The sequence below is a fragment of the Oxyura jamaicensis genome, assembly GCF_011077185.1.
Source record: "Oxyura jamaicensis isolate SHBP4307 breed ruddy duck chromosome 5 unlocalized genomic scaffold, BPBGC_Ojam_1.0 oxy5_random_OJ106518, whole genome shotgun sequence".
NCBI lineage: Eukaryota > Metazoa > Chordata > Aves > Anseriformes > Anatidae > Oxyura > Oxyura jamaicensis.
The window spans coordinates 32,126-47,209 of NW_023303969.1; the positions used below are offsets into that span (position 1 = coordinate 32,126).

At 43.3% G+C, this 15,084-nt stretch overlaps 1 protein-coding gene across 1 annotated transcript in view; it reads left to right on the top strand.

The window, feature by feature from the left end:
• The window catches only part of LOC118157413 (RAC-alpha serine/threonine-protein kinase), a 72,606-nt gene that overhangs the window by 24,712 nt on the left and 32,810 nt on the right, over positions 1 to 15,084 (top strand). Inside the window, exon 3 of the mRNA XM_035311723.1 lies at positions 12,612 to 12,740. Coding sequence (XP_035167614.1) covers positions 12,612 to 12,740 — 129 coding nt within the window. The remainder of the gene's footprint in view (positions 1 to 12,611; positions 12,741 to 15,084) is intronic.

Sequence of the window (15,084 nt, forward strand, 5' to 3'; positions counted from 1 at the left end):
CCGGCTTCCACCTAGGAGCCTGAATCTGAGTTTGAACCCCCAGGCTACAAATTTTCTGAGAGGACTTGCTGCCCTGGCCTGCCTCTGTGCAGCAGGGTCCGATCGCACCGGGCCCCGTGTTCTGTGCTGCTTCTTGAGAGAAGGTCGCTTTAGTTTCTAGGAATGTTAATTCCTCACTTCAAGAGCACAAATATGCGTTGGGAGCGTTTAAAAGGGAGCGGGCCCTGAATTGAAAGTGCACTTCTTATGCTTCAAGGCATAGCGTAATCCTTTTAGTAGTTTGGATTGCTGGGATTGTAGTGGGCAGGCCAGGATGCCTTGCAGACATCTGCTTTGCTGTCTATTGAGTCAAGTCAATATCCTCAAAACTGTAATTTTCACTGTAATGACGGATTACACTTGTCACAGCGCATAGCATTTTGTCGTGTGCGCTTAATAACAGAAAACAGATTCTAATGCTGCTTATTTCTGAAGTCAAATACATCTGAACTAAAGCTCAGCGTACGCAAGACAAACTACGCTTTAATTTTACAATTGTCTGATGGGACTTTGCGATTTATTTGTTGTTACTTCCTTAATGATGTTGCAGTCAGAGGCACTGTTTTGCTAAATGTTGTGTAAAAAGTAAATTGTAGCACAGCAGATGTTGGTATTTGGATGGATGTCGGTGCAATGGGGGGACAGCAACAGTCATCTCTGTCAGCTGTCTTCAGACTCCACAGGCCTGCTGTGTGGTTACTTTGGTGTGTAAAAACAGCTCGTTTTGCAACTGGGAAGTTTGGCATTACATTTGGCACGGGGCCACGGAGCTGGGTGAATGCAAGTGTTTATCCAGCGATTTTCGCAAAATTGGTAACTTGGAGAAAATGTTTATTAAACTTCAGCACAAAGGGAGGGGGGAGTTCTGGCTGCATCCCTTCCTTCTTAAAAGGAATCGGTGCTTGTAATGCTGGAATCTTCTTTCAATTATTTTGACTTCCCCCACCCCTGTCTGGTTTTGGCTGCCGTTTCTATTCTTTTAAGCCTTTTTGCAGTTTACTGTTTATAATTTCCTCTTTAAAGATTAAAACAAGCATACCTGATGAAATACAAATTATATAGAGTGCAGTATCTGCTCTTCTCCCCATCCTGTGTTTTGTCATGAACTAAGTGCAAAGAATTGAGGACTGCAAATGAAACTACTTAATTATCCTCCTCCCCCTGACCCGTCCTTTTTGTAGAAATCCTACTGAAAGCATGGAATGTGAGCCCTGAGCTGCAGAGCAGCTGATTTTTGTATGATAAATTACTGTAGGTTTTACCTTTTGGTTAACTACAAGACTCCCCAAAGGCCATCAAGAATTTTCACGGAACTGCTGTCAATATTGGACATATTTCTGTATGAAAACAGCAATTTGGGCTACATTTTAATAAGAGGGGCAGGGGAGGACAGTAGTTTTGCAAAGCGACAGCAGTTTTAATCAGGTTTTATACCTTAAATTGGGAACATTGTGATTTAAGGTTCATTGGGAAACTCTATCATAACAGAGACATTTAGCTTGTATTAATTTTTATAATCCACTTCAATCTTTTATTGTCCTTTGATTAAATAATAAGGTGCCTTTATTGTTTGAGAAGGCTGCTTTTTTTTGGAAAAGGAATGATGATTAAAGTAGGAAATTGGGATTCTCTGACGAGGGGAGGAAAACTATGCAGGGAAAAATACTTTCAAACTAATGATAGGGACCCATTAATGGATAGTGCTTAATTATGTAGTTGAACTGTGTTTTTTATTACCAAATATGACATCAGTACACTACTTGGGGGCCCTTTGTTTGGTGGTGTTACCTGTAGCTTCCAAACTCTGTGCCCACGTGTGGCTTTGTACAGAAAACCATAATTTTCAAGATGCTCTGTCCACTCCAAAAACCAATTTTGCATTCAGCGGATAAATGAAAATTGCAGATTAACTATTGCAAGTGTGCTGTGGCTGCTGCTTGGAAACCTTATTTGTCTCTTGGGTTGATAGTGAAATTGTAATCCTGATTTTAATTTTTTATTTTCATTGTGGGGGGCGGGAAGGGGAGAAATAACTGCAATAAAACATCAATTTGGAAATAATCTGAACTTTCCAGCATCCACAACCAGGAGGCTGAGGCTTCAGTAGCCACGTCTCAGCCCATCAGTACCCTGCTCTGCAGCTGGCCTCTGTCCTCCCACTTTCTTCCAGCTCCTGTCCCACCTTGCAGGCAGCAGCAGGGTTTCTAGGGTGGCCTTGCTTGGCCTGGCCCCTACACCAGCTGAGGAACCCCTGGCAAGGTGATGGCATCGGGTCAGGGACTCGTTCGTGGAAGAAAATGCTGTATCCACGGCATGCACTAAGCATCAAACTGCAAAGTGGGGTTTGCACACGGGCTTTGCTGTACACGTGCCTTGCTCTGCAGAAGTCCCCGAGGCATGAACGTTGCCCCAGGTGATGTTCTTCAGGAATGCTACCCCAGGTGACCTTTATTTTGTTGTTGTTATTGTTCTTAATGCAAGTTTTAAGCTTTATTTATTGCTCTCTGGTGTTGTTACTCTTAAAGTATGGGTATCTGATTCTACTGGACAGCTGCTGTAGTTGCAAGCTCTCCTACAAACCTAAAGGGTAGCTATAACCTGGTTAGGCGAGGGATGTGTCTTTGTGTTTGTTTGCTCTTATTCTTTTAAGGTAAGAGTGGGAATATGAGCTACAGAGAGTGGACTGTGCGTGGCCATGGGATGGGGCTTTTGGGATTCAGGTGGTCGAGGGGATGTGTGGTGAGGAGCAGTCATGTGGTGCCCTGCGCCTGGCAGATCAGGTGCAAAGGAAAAATGGGGCCCATGCAGCAGTCCTGACCTCGGAAACCCCACTTGGCAAGTGCCAGGTTTGCCCACAGAAACCGGTGTGAGTTTAGGGCTGGTAGGGGACAACATTTGTTTTTTCTGGGGAATAGGAGGAGTTGTAAAGGCAGGCTCAAACTTTTGCCATGTGTTCCCAAAATAATAGGGCACTACAGGCTGGAAAGCATCATTCACACTGTCGCATCTGCTTTCTGCTTTTGTGTGGTGTATACCTTCTATTTTTCTATTTTAATGCTTCTGTTTAATGTACAGTAGCTTTAATGTGCCAAGATGCTGTTGAAACATGAAAATTAATTCATGATAATGCTATTGAGGTAGGAGGGTCTTTATTCAGCTGCATCAGTTATTTTTCATTCCTCCTTCAGTGAGAAACAGGTTTTTGTGTAAATGGATGGAGTGCATCTCTCCTGGAGCTTGGAGCTCTTAGGGAGAGGTATTACGAGCTTATTGGAATAGATGGCTTTGGGGTTTAAAAAATGATAGTCATGCTTATGTTAATATGTTTTAGTAGTATGTATGTACATTTCATATCCGAAGCAATGAATTACCACTGAAATCCAGTAGGAATTTTTCTGGTTGATTATACTCAGACTCAATGTTTCTACTGTGCATTGTAAACTAAAATAACTTTAAGAGTGTCGAAGGTGACAGAAATTTGTCTGCCTGAGCCTGTGACCCTGGTGCAGCAGCAGAGTGGGACTTACTCCACAGCGAAGGCAAATCTCAGCCCAGGCACCGAGCTGGCCCTAGGTATCTCTTCGGGACTGTTAGAAATACGCACCGCTCAAGTGAAGCCCTGAAGGATGGGTGAGATGCCACACTTTCAGCTGTGCATTCAAGCTGCTGGCACTTCCTATGGCTGTACTGAGTTTTGGAGTGCCTCGAAGCAACCCTTCTGTTCCCCTGATGCTGAGCAGGCTGTCCCCTCTTTGCTCTTGCTCCGCAGAGAGGACCCTTGGCAAGGTTTCTTACTCCTGCATTACTCGGCGGAGCTTAGCACCGGGGCTTGGATGAGTGTTTGCTCTCGTGTTACCCATTGATGAAGTTGCTCTAGTAAATGTGCAGTATGCAATGAAGTTACTTTGCAAAAGTTCTCTGAATTGAGCCAGGCACTCCTGTTGCTTATCTGAAGGAGACTTTCATTGCTGAGTTTGGGGTAGTGACTCAATACAAGTTATCTTAGAATACTAAATTTGGAGGCGAAACCGGGAGGTTGCCATGATAACAAACATTAGAACTCACTTTCTGGGAAGTGCTTGTAATTTTTCCTCTGATGGCCTTTTAAATGGCTCAAGATAAATGAAACTTTTTATTAGAACTAGCTTGGTCTCACTGTGCTCTTCCAGGCTTTTGCAGGCTTGCTAGTAAGGAAATGAAGAAGGGAAATCTACATTAGCCCTGGCCATATAAACAGCTCCCCCTTTATTATGTTGCTTGCTTTTGCCATTGAAATATTTGCCTAACTTGGCTCTTAATGCATCTTCCTATGAAATATTTACCTGGTAACTGTTTGTGTAAATATGTTTTAAATTCTGCATTGATTTTTTTTTTTTTTTTCTTGGCACTTTTAATAAATATCCTGATGCACAACGAGGTCACACCATTACTGGCTGAGTTTTTATTGTGAGTGGCCTAAACTGACGCTGTGTATTTATTTATATTGTGAATTAGGACTCAAAAACAGAAGCTAAGGGATAACAATATGATGTGTTAATTTCTTACCCTCCATAAAATGCTTATTTATAAAAGTCCAAGTTCAGCAGTTTAGTTTTTACAAATAGAGCTGCTTTTTTTGTTTTGTTTTTTCAGACCGCCTCTGAAGTTGGTCTGTATTATCTGTTTTAGAAAAGCTGTTGTTTCCATAAATCTCTTCTAATGTCCTCTGGCTTTTTTCACCATTTCTTTACAATTCCCTGAGGTTTTGATCTGCTTTTGTAAATGACACAATGATCCAGTAATGTGAGCCTGGAAGAGAGAGCCGGGGAATCGCGAGTCCTCGCTGCAGCTGATTTATGTGCGGCTGCATCCTGCTTCTTCCTTCCCCTGTGCCCGTGTGCGCCCACCTCCAAGTTTCCAGCTCGCCCCTCAGCCCCCCGAACTTGGGAATTTAATGGTAAGCCTCAGCTGAGTACTTTGCAGGTTTCATGTTCACAAAGCATCATAAAATCAGTCTCCTGTCAGCCTTCGTTTCTCCTAGCCTTTTTTAATGGGGCAGAGTTGGGGTTGTCCCCACTTGCACCACCCGTCAGTCTCTAGACAGGATTTTGCTGGAGAACAAAACTGGCTGTGTCACGTTCACACAAGGAATGGCTTCAGATAAGTGCAGGAATCGTTGCTAAGGATGCTTGTGCTAAGAGATAAAATAATGAAATTGGCTCTCGGGTGATGTATAGAAAAGTTCTTCCTTGTTCAAATGTACCAGGGTGTGGTGTGTTTGGTGGTTTTCTTTTTTTTGTGCTTGTATTTTTAGTTGAGATCATAAAATCTTTGGAGGATTATATCACACCCTTGTATAAATACATCCCGCGTGTTTAAGAGCCTGATTTACAGAAATGCTGATTGTATTAACTTCGCGTTGAGCTCAAGGAATAGTTGGAGGTACCTCCTTCCTCTAAGAGAAGATATTTAAAAAGTCGCAGAGGCTTATTTGCCTAAGTGCCTCGTTAGCTGCTTGTGCTATTTTCCATCAAGTGTCGAGGTAGAAATTACTTGGGGAGAAATAATTGTTCCAAGCATGTTTAATTCAGCTCAGTGAATCTGACAAATCCTCTGTCATTTTTATTTATTTATAAAAATGAGAGAGTTGGGCACCTGTCAAAAGCAGAGGCATATGTGATGGCATTTTATGTTCGTTACAGGAGTCTTTTATTTTGTTGAAATCCTGTAGGTGCTTGTGAGCAGAAGAGATGTCTCTAATTGTGTTGGACGCCTCATGGTACATTTAAGTCCTTTTGCTCCCACCATGAACTAATGGAGATGAAATTCACTCCGAGACTTTCAGCATAGCTTAAGAAATCGCTTTATATCTTCCTGTAATTTATGAAGCTATCCTTAAAACTGCTGTTTTTAATGAAACTTCATTTACATCTTCTCCCACTGGAGACAGCTGTAGGTTAGGACTAGCCTGACTAAGCTGTGCCAAAGGTAGGAGTAAGGAGTTTTTTTACATGCTGATTAATTCTCTTTCGCTCCTCTGGGAATATCTGGTATTGCTTAAATTGATTGCTGTAAGCAATATGGCAACATTTTTGACCTTCTAAACTGAAATTCAGCAAAAAAAAAAAAAAAAAAAAGGTAAACCTCAGTGTTTCAGTTTTACATAACCATACAGTTGGAATACAGTGATTAAAAAAAGACAGAGGTGTCTTCTGTAGTGGTGTTGGCTGGCGATCTCAAACTCCAAACCCTTTGAAAGAGGTGAAATCAGAGACTGTGGTAGCTGTCCGTGCCCTGCGTGAAAGTATTATTGGATGTGAATCTGGTTTTCTTTCCCCATAATCTGGCTTTTGATCTCTCCCATGGTCTAGCTTCGTGAATCAGAGCATCCCTTTCTCGACGGCGTGCAGTGTTTTACTTCGGAGCTGTTGTGTAACAAAAGGCAGAGGTAGCTTTGGATACACCTATTTTTCTGCCCGGTGCGTGCGTAGCTTTGTGGGAAGCGATAAGTCAACACTGTTTGTTGTTCTCTAAAGTTAATTTACAGATGTGTGATGCCAGGTGAAGAAAGGCTGCAGCTTGCTGGCTCGGAAGGCGCTCGGCTCTGAATACGGTGCGAAGATCTTCCTTTGTCAGGCTGAGCGTGAACCCATTTAATCACTCCCCTTTGCCCCACCTCCAGCTTCCCTCTTGCTCCCCTCCCTCCCCAAATTCCCCGAAGATATGATAATTAAGCAGGTGCCGTATATCGGAGCTTTGTGCGAGCGTGAGAAACGGCCGCTGGTTCAGAATAGCAGGAGCCACGCCGGAGGAGGAGGAGGAGGAGGAGGAGGCATTCCTCCGTAACCTGTTGGCAGCAGCGTCAATCGCCGTCGCGCCTGCACCGCACTGCCATCCATCCAGCTGCACGGCAAGCAGGTCGCCATAAAGCCGGGGAGAGGATTTGCTGGGCCCTGAATTAGCTCCTTGTGCTGCCGGGGTCCCCGCCAGGGCGGTGAAAGGCGCGGAGCCGGGCGGCTGCAGACGGGCTGCTGACTCAGGCTTGACCTCCCCATTGGGGAGCACCCGGGGCTGCAGTCTGAGCCGCCTCATTGAGATGCAGGGCACGGGTGGCGCGTCCGCAGCTGTACGCTGGAGGCAAGGGCTGAGAACGCATCCAGAGTGACCAAAAAAAGAAATAATCAAAGAACTGGCCCCCTTCTGTACTCCTCTGAATAGGCAGACAGACCAGAGGTCCTCTGCTCTCCGCAAGCGTGTCGGGAAAGACATTAGCATGCCCTGCTTTTTTTTTCTTTTTCCTTTCCCCAAGCTACCTAAAACCTGGCACTGTTTCTAAATCTCTTGTTTTGACAATTTGGGGAGGGAAGGGAAGAGTGCAGCACCAGCCTGGGAGATGTCTGTGCAGCTATTTAAAAAGATAATAAAAATTGAACTGAGATTTTTCATTTGGGTCACTCTAGCCGTGCTTAATTGTTTAGTACCAAGTATTTATAGTCCAGAATTAGCTCTCTGTGCTTGGAAAGGGCTTCTTTCCCTTTCACTTTCTTCTGAGTGCTTTAGAAATGCAAAGGAGAATTTCAAGCCCTGCTTTTTTTTTTTTTCCTTCTGTTTCTCAAATCTGCTTTGGTTTGTAAGGGAGTGGGCACTTATTTACTCGACCAGCAGAAACTAACTGCAAATCCACGCTCTGCTCTCCCAGACGTGCCAGTGCGCATGAGATGGCAGCTTCCGAAAGCTTTGCGTCTTGAAGGAAGCTGGCATCTGTTTTGCCGAAGCCTTATTAGGCAGACAGGATGCAGACCACTTTTCGCTGCCATTGAAGTTTTAGAAATGAGTCACTCTGCCTTTGACCAGTGGCACATTAGCGCTGCAGTTGGCATAACTTCGGTGTCTCGCTCGGATGGCTGAGTGCCGCACAATCAAGGCACGGAGCGTGTCCTCGGAGCGTGTGGGAACGTACTGAAGGCTTGCATAACTTCAGCGCTGTAATATTTTGAGTGCTAACTTTAATTGTAATTAACAATGCCACCTCTGATGCTCAAAGCAGAAAGCATAACGCGTTATTTACCCGTAGATTTGCGGTAGCCGTTTGAGCGCGTTTAATATAACCGGGACCTCATTTTCGCTCTGCGCTGCTGGGCTTGTTCTGGTTTCTTTGGGGCATAGGAAAGTTAACAGTTGGTCCAGTGCTCCTGTAAATATCAGGGATATCATTGGATGCTGACTTGGTTAACCTAATCATTTTTTTAAAAAAAAACATCAGTATGTATGAGTTGATTAAAAAAATAAGCAAAGTCGTCTTAAATATAGTCTGTTCTGAATTAAAGGGTGTGGTGTTGGCTTTGAATGAGCTTGATGCAGCAACAAGCATGCAGCAGTTGGTAAATAAAGATGGATTTTCTTTTGTTCTGCTGGTGCTTGCTGCTCATTATTCTCCACTTACCCCGTAAGCTTCCCAGGGAGTGGCAGCTGTTTCTGATGTTAGACACTCTATCAGTGGTAGACAGCTCCAGATTCGGTGAGATACTGTTGGGGAGAGGAGAGGAAAATAACCTAACCCCGCAGTATTGCAAATCCTCAGCAGAATTAACTTTTCATGAACCAGAAGAGTTTTGTGCTTAACTTTCCAAAATCTGCAGGCATAAGGGTGCTCTGCAGTGTGTTATTGTGGAGAGCTTTTTTTGGCATGAGATGGATTTACATTCTAAGTGTGTATTAAGTATTTTAATGTGCAGTGTGTGGGGGCAGACACAAAGCAATAAAGCGAAATCGGTCTATAACAATCTTGGTGTGTATTTGCAGCTATGTACAGTTTGGGAATCTTTGCAACTTGAAAATTGCTTTGAGTAAACAGAATGGTACATAAAGATTTTAAATAATAAAGGCAGCAAGTTATAGAGGAGTCTATTTGATTTCAGGATTTTATATGTAGGATTTATAACCCATGCTTTTGCTTTTCTGTCTCTGCAGTGTTAGCATTCTGTTACTGAAAACAAAGGCGGCTCTGCCAGGGCATTACACAAGCAATGAATCACAGAGGAAAAAATGTTTTGCTTTGTAAATTGTTCACTTTTCCATGGTGGATCATTATTATTATTATTATTATAAGTGTTGTCTAATAGAATCTGCCACACATGCTTGCGTTTACTGTATTTTGTATGTCTTCTAGAGAGACCGCGTAACTAACAGCATTGGTGACTTCAAGCAACTTCTTGCTTATGGTCCTTAAAAACAAAGCCTCAGCAGGAACAAAAATCACAGGTCAAGAACTGAAACAGTTCAGTTCACTCTTCAGGCATGACAGCTTATTGAGTATATCAGAGGAAGGAAAAGGTGTTAACGTTTTTCAATCAGCTTTGCCACAGCAGTTGCACGCAATTATTTTTGTCTATATCGACAAACTTGTTTTGTGCTTAAACTGCTTGTAATAGCTACCGCGAACAACTTGACCCTCCTCACAGGTTCCAGACAGTTTATAGTGTTTATAATGTTCTAGCTAATCATAAGAAATGTAATCTAGTTTCTTTGGCATATACACTTCATACTTTTTCTGGATGACTTCTTGGTGAGTCTGCATTTCAGAACTTCTGTAGAAGAAAGATTGTTGGCTCAGCCTTGAGTATGAGATTAGGCTTACAGACAACCAACCTGCCTGCGATATCGCCAACAAGGCAGTGTCATGCCACTTTGCTGCAAGATGCAGAAGCATAACCTCAGTGTTACATAATAAAATGTGTGCTGCAGATGCTGCAGTGTGCCTCACGCTGTCCTTGGCCAGAGCAATAATCAATAATGGGTAAGCTTGCCATGTTACCGGATTCACTAAGCTCCAAACGTGAAAAAGGAAGTTTAAAACTCCGTTAGTTATTTGCAAATTAAAAAGGTGGATCAGGAACAAAAACCAGCTAAAGTAAGTGAAGGTCTGAGTAGAGTGGTCCTTGTAAAATGGTAATGAAGTCACTGGTCTCCTACGCAGAAAGAATGAGTGATAAATGATAACCAGTGAAGAGTGAGTGCGGAGGATGATGCAGTGTGCGTGCATATGCCGTGTGTGTGTGTGTGTGTGTATGGAATGAACCATTTTAAGGACTGTGTCATTAATCCTGTTAGATGATTTATTTTTCAACACAAACAGATGAGTGGAATAAAGCTGTGAGAACATATAAGAGCCAAAGAAAAGCCTCTAATAAAACATAAAATAGGATGAGGGAGAGGAGGAGTGAGGAGCCCCTTGTGACAGTAGAGTGTTGTTTTGTTTAAAATTATGCATGCTTCACTGAAAACAATCAGGTATTTTCAGAATACCAAAAAAAGAAAATCTCCTCTGTAAATACTGATTGGGAAGAAGTAGCATGGATTAGGTGAGACTCTAACTTGCCCCTCTTCAGTTTTTTCCATCCATCTGGATTTAGTCGTAAATGCAGGTATGAGAAGGGAAGGAAGATGGCTCCTAGCTCTTCTGGTTGGCTTTGTGCAAGAGAAGAAAATGGCAAGGTGTCAGGTATGCAGCAGCGCGTTCCAAACCGACCGATAGTCCCGACAGCTGCCTACCTGGCAAACCTCCCCGGTAAGCGCTGGGCTGAGCGCTGTGGGTTTTCTTATCCCTGTAGTTATATCTGTGGTGTAATAGTAATGAGATTGGAGTAATCTCCCTGATCTGGGCTGAGTTGGACTGATAATTTAAATGTGAAAGGCTTCATAATCTCCTGCTGATCCCAGAAAGTTTTGGGCTTTTAATTAAGGTCAGAATTATGAAGACGACAACAAAACCTTCTACATTTACTGCCTTGCTTATAAATGCCGTGACATGCTATAGGTGAGTCCTGAAATTCTGAAAGTGACGGTGACATTTCTGTAAAGTTCTTCTAGGTCAGCATAACGCAGCTGCAACAGGCATCTCTAGAGGAAAGGCTGTGTGGGTTTGGGCTCATTGCTTTTATTCTCATCTTTCTCGCCTGTGTCATTGCACTGCTCTGTTTTATCAGAGCAAATGGATGTTATTTGAAGGGTAACTCAGTAACTCTTAGTTTTTTGCTTTAGAGTAGAAAGTTAAAAGCCCAGCAAAGGGCTAGGCAGGTGGAAGCAATAGCTGGGGATGCTGGGGCTGTGGACGATCCAATGTGCTGGAGACGCAAGTGTGAGGCTGAAGGGAGAAGATGCGCAGCTGGCATGAAGCAGGGTGAAACTGCACCCCAGAAGGAGGGGAGGTCTGCGGGGAGAAGAGCAGCTGCAGGGGAGTTCCTGGGGCAGCGCACACAGCTCCTGGAGAGAAATTACCTGCAGAGGGAGGAACGCGAGCAGCAGGAAAAGGAGGTGTGAGCGGCACTTGGGAGAATGGGATGAGCAGCAGAAGGTTGCTGTGGCCAGCAAACCTTGGGAGCCTTTTCTTCTCCCTCTTGGCAGTCATTTGAAGGGCTGGAGGAAGGTGAGGCAGTGGGCCCTGGGCACCAGCCCTCCCAGCGCAGTCCTGGGGGTTGTTCAGACCTGTTCCTTCTGCAGACCCGAAAGACGCTTGGTTTCTAGCCTGCTCCCTCACCCTCTTCCCGATGTTGATCAAACAAACTATGCTGGAGGGAGGAGAGCACAGCTGCTGCCCAGCCATGGGTGGTTTCTGCAGTGGCTGCTTCTCTTTAAATCAGTTGCTGGTGGGGATGGGCGAAGTTGAAGTGTGGCTGGTACCCTGATTTGAGCAGCCAAACAGAAATGTCACTGCAGGACCTAGAGACCTGGAGATAACCAGAAAGGGAAACTGAGGCACGTTGACAAAGTCACCCAGAAGAGAGGCAGGTAGAACCTCAGTCTTCCATCCCTGAAGCCAAATCAAGTAACTCCAATAAGTGTAAACTGCTGGAGATTTAAAGCATGGCCGCAATAATCATGCGACCGGTACCTGCGCTGTGTTACTCAGCTGAGCAGTAGCATGGTGTGATCAAGGGACGTGTTCTCTGAAAAAGCAAGGTGGAGAATATTTCTGAATAGATGTTTGTTTTCTTCTTCATGGTGGCTATCCATCAACCCATGTTTTCCCCTTCACATTGTGCTATGTCGTCTCATGTTTCATGCTTGAGATGTTGTGAGAGGAGTGAGTGATGTTATGTAACTTAAGCAGAGAATTATCTTCTTATGTTCGAAAAGTGACTGTTGGTTTGATAAAGCAGTTGACTAATTAGTAAATTACCCATTGTTGTTTAAAATACTTGCTCTGCAAAATGTAAATGAAAAAAATTTCTCCACTTGTCAGTATGAAAAATGACAATAGCAAAAATAATACATAGGACATCTGCTCTGATTTTTTTAAAAATTTAAAATGCATTTAAGGCAGATGTTGCAGAATTTGAATGGAATGAGGAATAGATAGGAGAACAAAACATAGCTGTTTACCTTTTATGAAGTCCCATTCTTATGGTTAGCATCGCTAACAATATCTGACTCAATGCCTGTGTTTTTCCACCATTTGTATCAGAACGAACTGAATGTTCTTAGAGCTGCTGCTATGTCAGGAGTTAGTTTCAATATTAAAAATATGTTTATTGGTGAGTCAGTATTTTGGGGTGTTTTCTGACGATCTCTCCCTTTTCCCATTCTTTTTCCAGGAGAATACATAAAAACATGGAGGCCGCGGTACTTTCTTTTGAAGAACGATGGCACGTTCATTGGCTACAAGGAGCGGCCGCAGGATGTTGACCAGCGGGAATCACCGCTAAATAACTTCTCGGTAGCTCGTAAGTGCTTTTTACACGCTCCCTCATCCAGGTGGGGGGTTGGTGTCGTCTTGCAGTCGCTGGGAATCTGCATCAGTAATGTTCAAATCTGCCCAGACCAATATATCTAAACACTAAATGTGTCTCAGATAAAAACAAAATAAAAACAGCAACAAAAAACCATGTTTCTTACTAATGGATGTGATATGTAGGTTTGATGCTCTGCCTTTTTTTCAGTTTTCTACTAATGTACTGTCTCTGGTTCTGGAATCAAACAGGTTTATTGGTTAACGGTTTGTATGTCTGTTATTCAGCAAGCTGCTTTAAAGTGAAAATTAACCCAAGTGAGTGGTACTTGGCAGGTAGACACAGCCCAAGTATTTCATCCTGTGTGCTGCCACCAGAGCCGAGTGCAAGTGGCATTAACATAGATCAAAGTTACTTGTTTGTTAGCATAAAAGAACATGGAATAAGCACCGGTTTTAATAAAACATGCTCAGTTTTTCTTAATTTTGAAAATAAAACCTTATTTCTTTTATTAGAGCCAACAAAAGGGTTTGGAAATAATATCATCTCCTAACCTCTGTACTCTGTCCTACGCAAACATTTCCGAATTTGCTCAGGTGCCGCAGCACAGGATGTGACAGAAGAACCTGAGGATAATTTCCTTTTCTTACTCATGTTTTTAACCGTTCTCTGTATACTTCCAGCTTTTATTTTCTCCTGTTCTTAATCTTTCCTGTCTCATGATCTGCCTGTGTCTCGTTCCACCACTTAAAAATAGATCATTGTGGCACCTGTTATTAACAGTGATCTGTTTCTGGTGACTAGTGGAAGCGAAGTTGGGCAGAGGGAAGGGTAGAGGGCTTTCCCTTTTTGTCACCCGGTAGCTTGAAATGCACGGGGTTCATCCTTGTGGTTGACCTTTCAGCAGATTTATTTTAGAACAACTTGGACAGGGGAGAGGGCTGGACAAGGCCAGGAATTAATGTAAATGTTCATTTTTCCCCTGGTAGTGACATGTACCTGTTCTGACTGATGGTGGGGAAAAAAATAATGGGCGTGCTATTGCCTGGTGCTTCAGTGCAGAATGCCAGGAGTGCTTTGGGGATTTTTGTCTCATTTAGAGAGTTGTCTTAGTATTGTCACTTCAGTAATGACATAGTACTTGCCTTTTTAGACTGGTATCTCCATATAGATCAAGAAGGTAAAGAAAGGCAGCAGAATGCTATTAGTTCATACATTAATTCGGCACTTGGTCTGTAGCCAGAGGCTTTTAACAAACGCACTTTTTTTGCAGGACACTTCCATTCTCTTGCTGCTGTGTTTCTTCCAATAATCATTTACTGCAGCTCACTGCTAAGGAATAAAAAAGGATGCGTTGGTTGCCTTCTCCATGTCCAAGTTGCTTTCAGAAAGAGTTAACTTAAATTGGTTTTCACAACAGGGATATGTTGCTTTTTTTGGCAAATTGAGCCTGTCAGTCTTGGCATTTATATATAAACACGTTTGTTTCCATGGTATCAGAGCATTGTAAAAAAAGACGAGACACATGCCGATGCAATCAGGTGTAGCCCCCGTAAGGGAGGGTGTGGGGACGGTGGGAGGTGGAGGGATGCTCTTAGCAGTGCTTCTTATCTGGTGAGCCAGCAGCAGGTTGGGAAGCCTCGATGCTTGTGGGGAAGGCCTCCTTGCTAGAAGTCATTCTTGTGGTTTTGCTCTCGCTGAAGCAGCTGTTGCCTCACCAGGATTTAATTTTTTAGTATAGGCACCGGCACGCAGCGCTGGTAGCACCCGATGTGCTGCGGTTCCCTTCTAGGTACCCGCCACGCTTGTATCACTTGGGTTTGTTTTGCAGCACCACTTTTCCCTTTGAATCTGCTTGCCTCGTACTTTCATTTGAGTTAACTTGTCGAGTTAGCACAAGAGGAGTGAGCTCTGGAGGAGTGCTCAGGCCAGAGCAGCATCGCATTGCAGAGGGTGCCTGCAGAAGGCTCTGCCAGTGGAAGTGGGAGGGGATTTAGCTTAAATGTTTTGGAAAAATTCTCCCATTTCCTTTTTTTTTTTCTCTAAGTGACCATGATAGCTCTGACTTTTTTGTTAATTAGTGAACTGGATTTTTTTTTTTTAATGAGATGGCAGGCTGTCTGTCAGTCTGTTCTTTGGAAGTGGTCCCATGTTTCTGATTAAAATTTTTACCCTCTTCTGCTGTAAAATAAAGTAGGCTTTCTCTAGTTTTGCAAGTAAAAGTTTTTTTTTTTTTTTTCCCCATTACTAGGGGGCTCTTTTCACTTGCAATGTAAAATTCATATTAAGTGAGATGCTATCCGTGAGAGGTAGGGAATATTCGGTGCAGGAGAAAAAC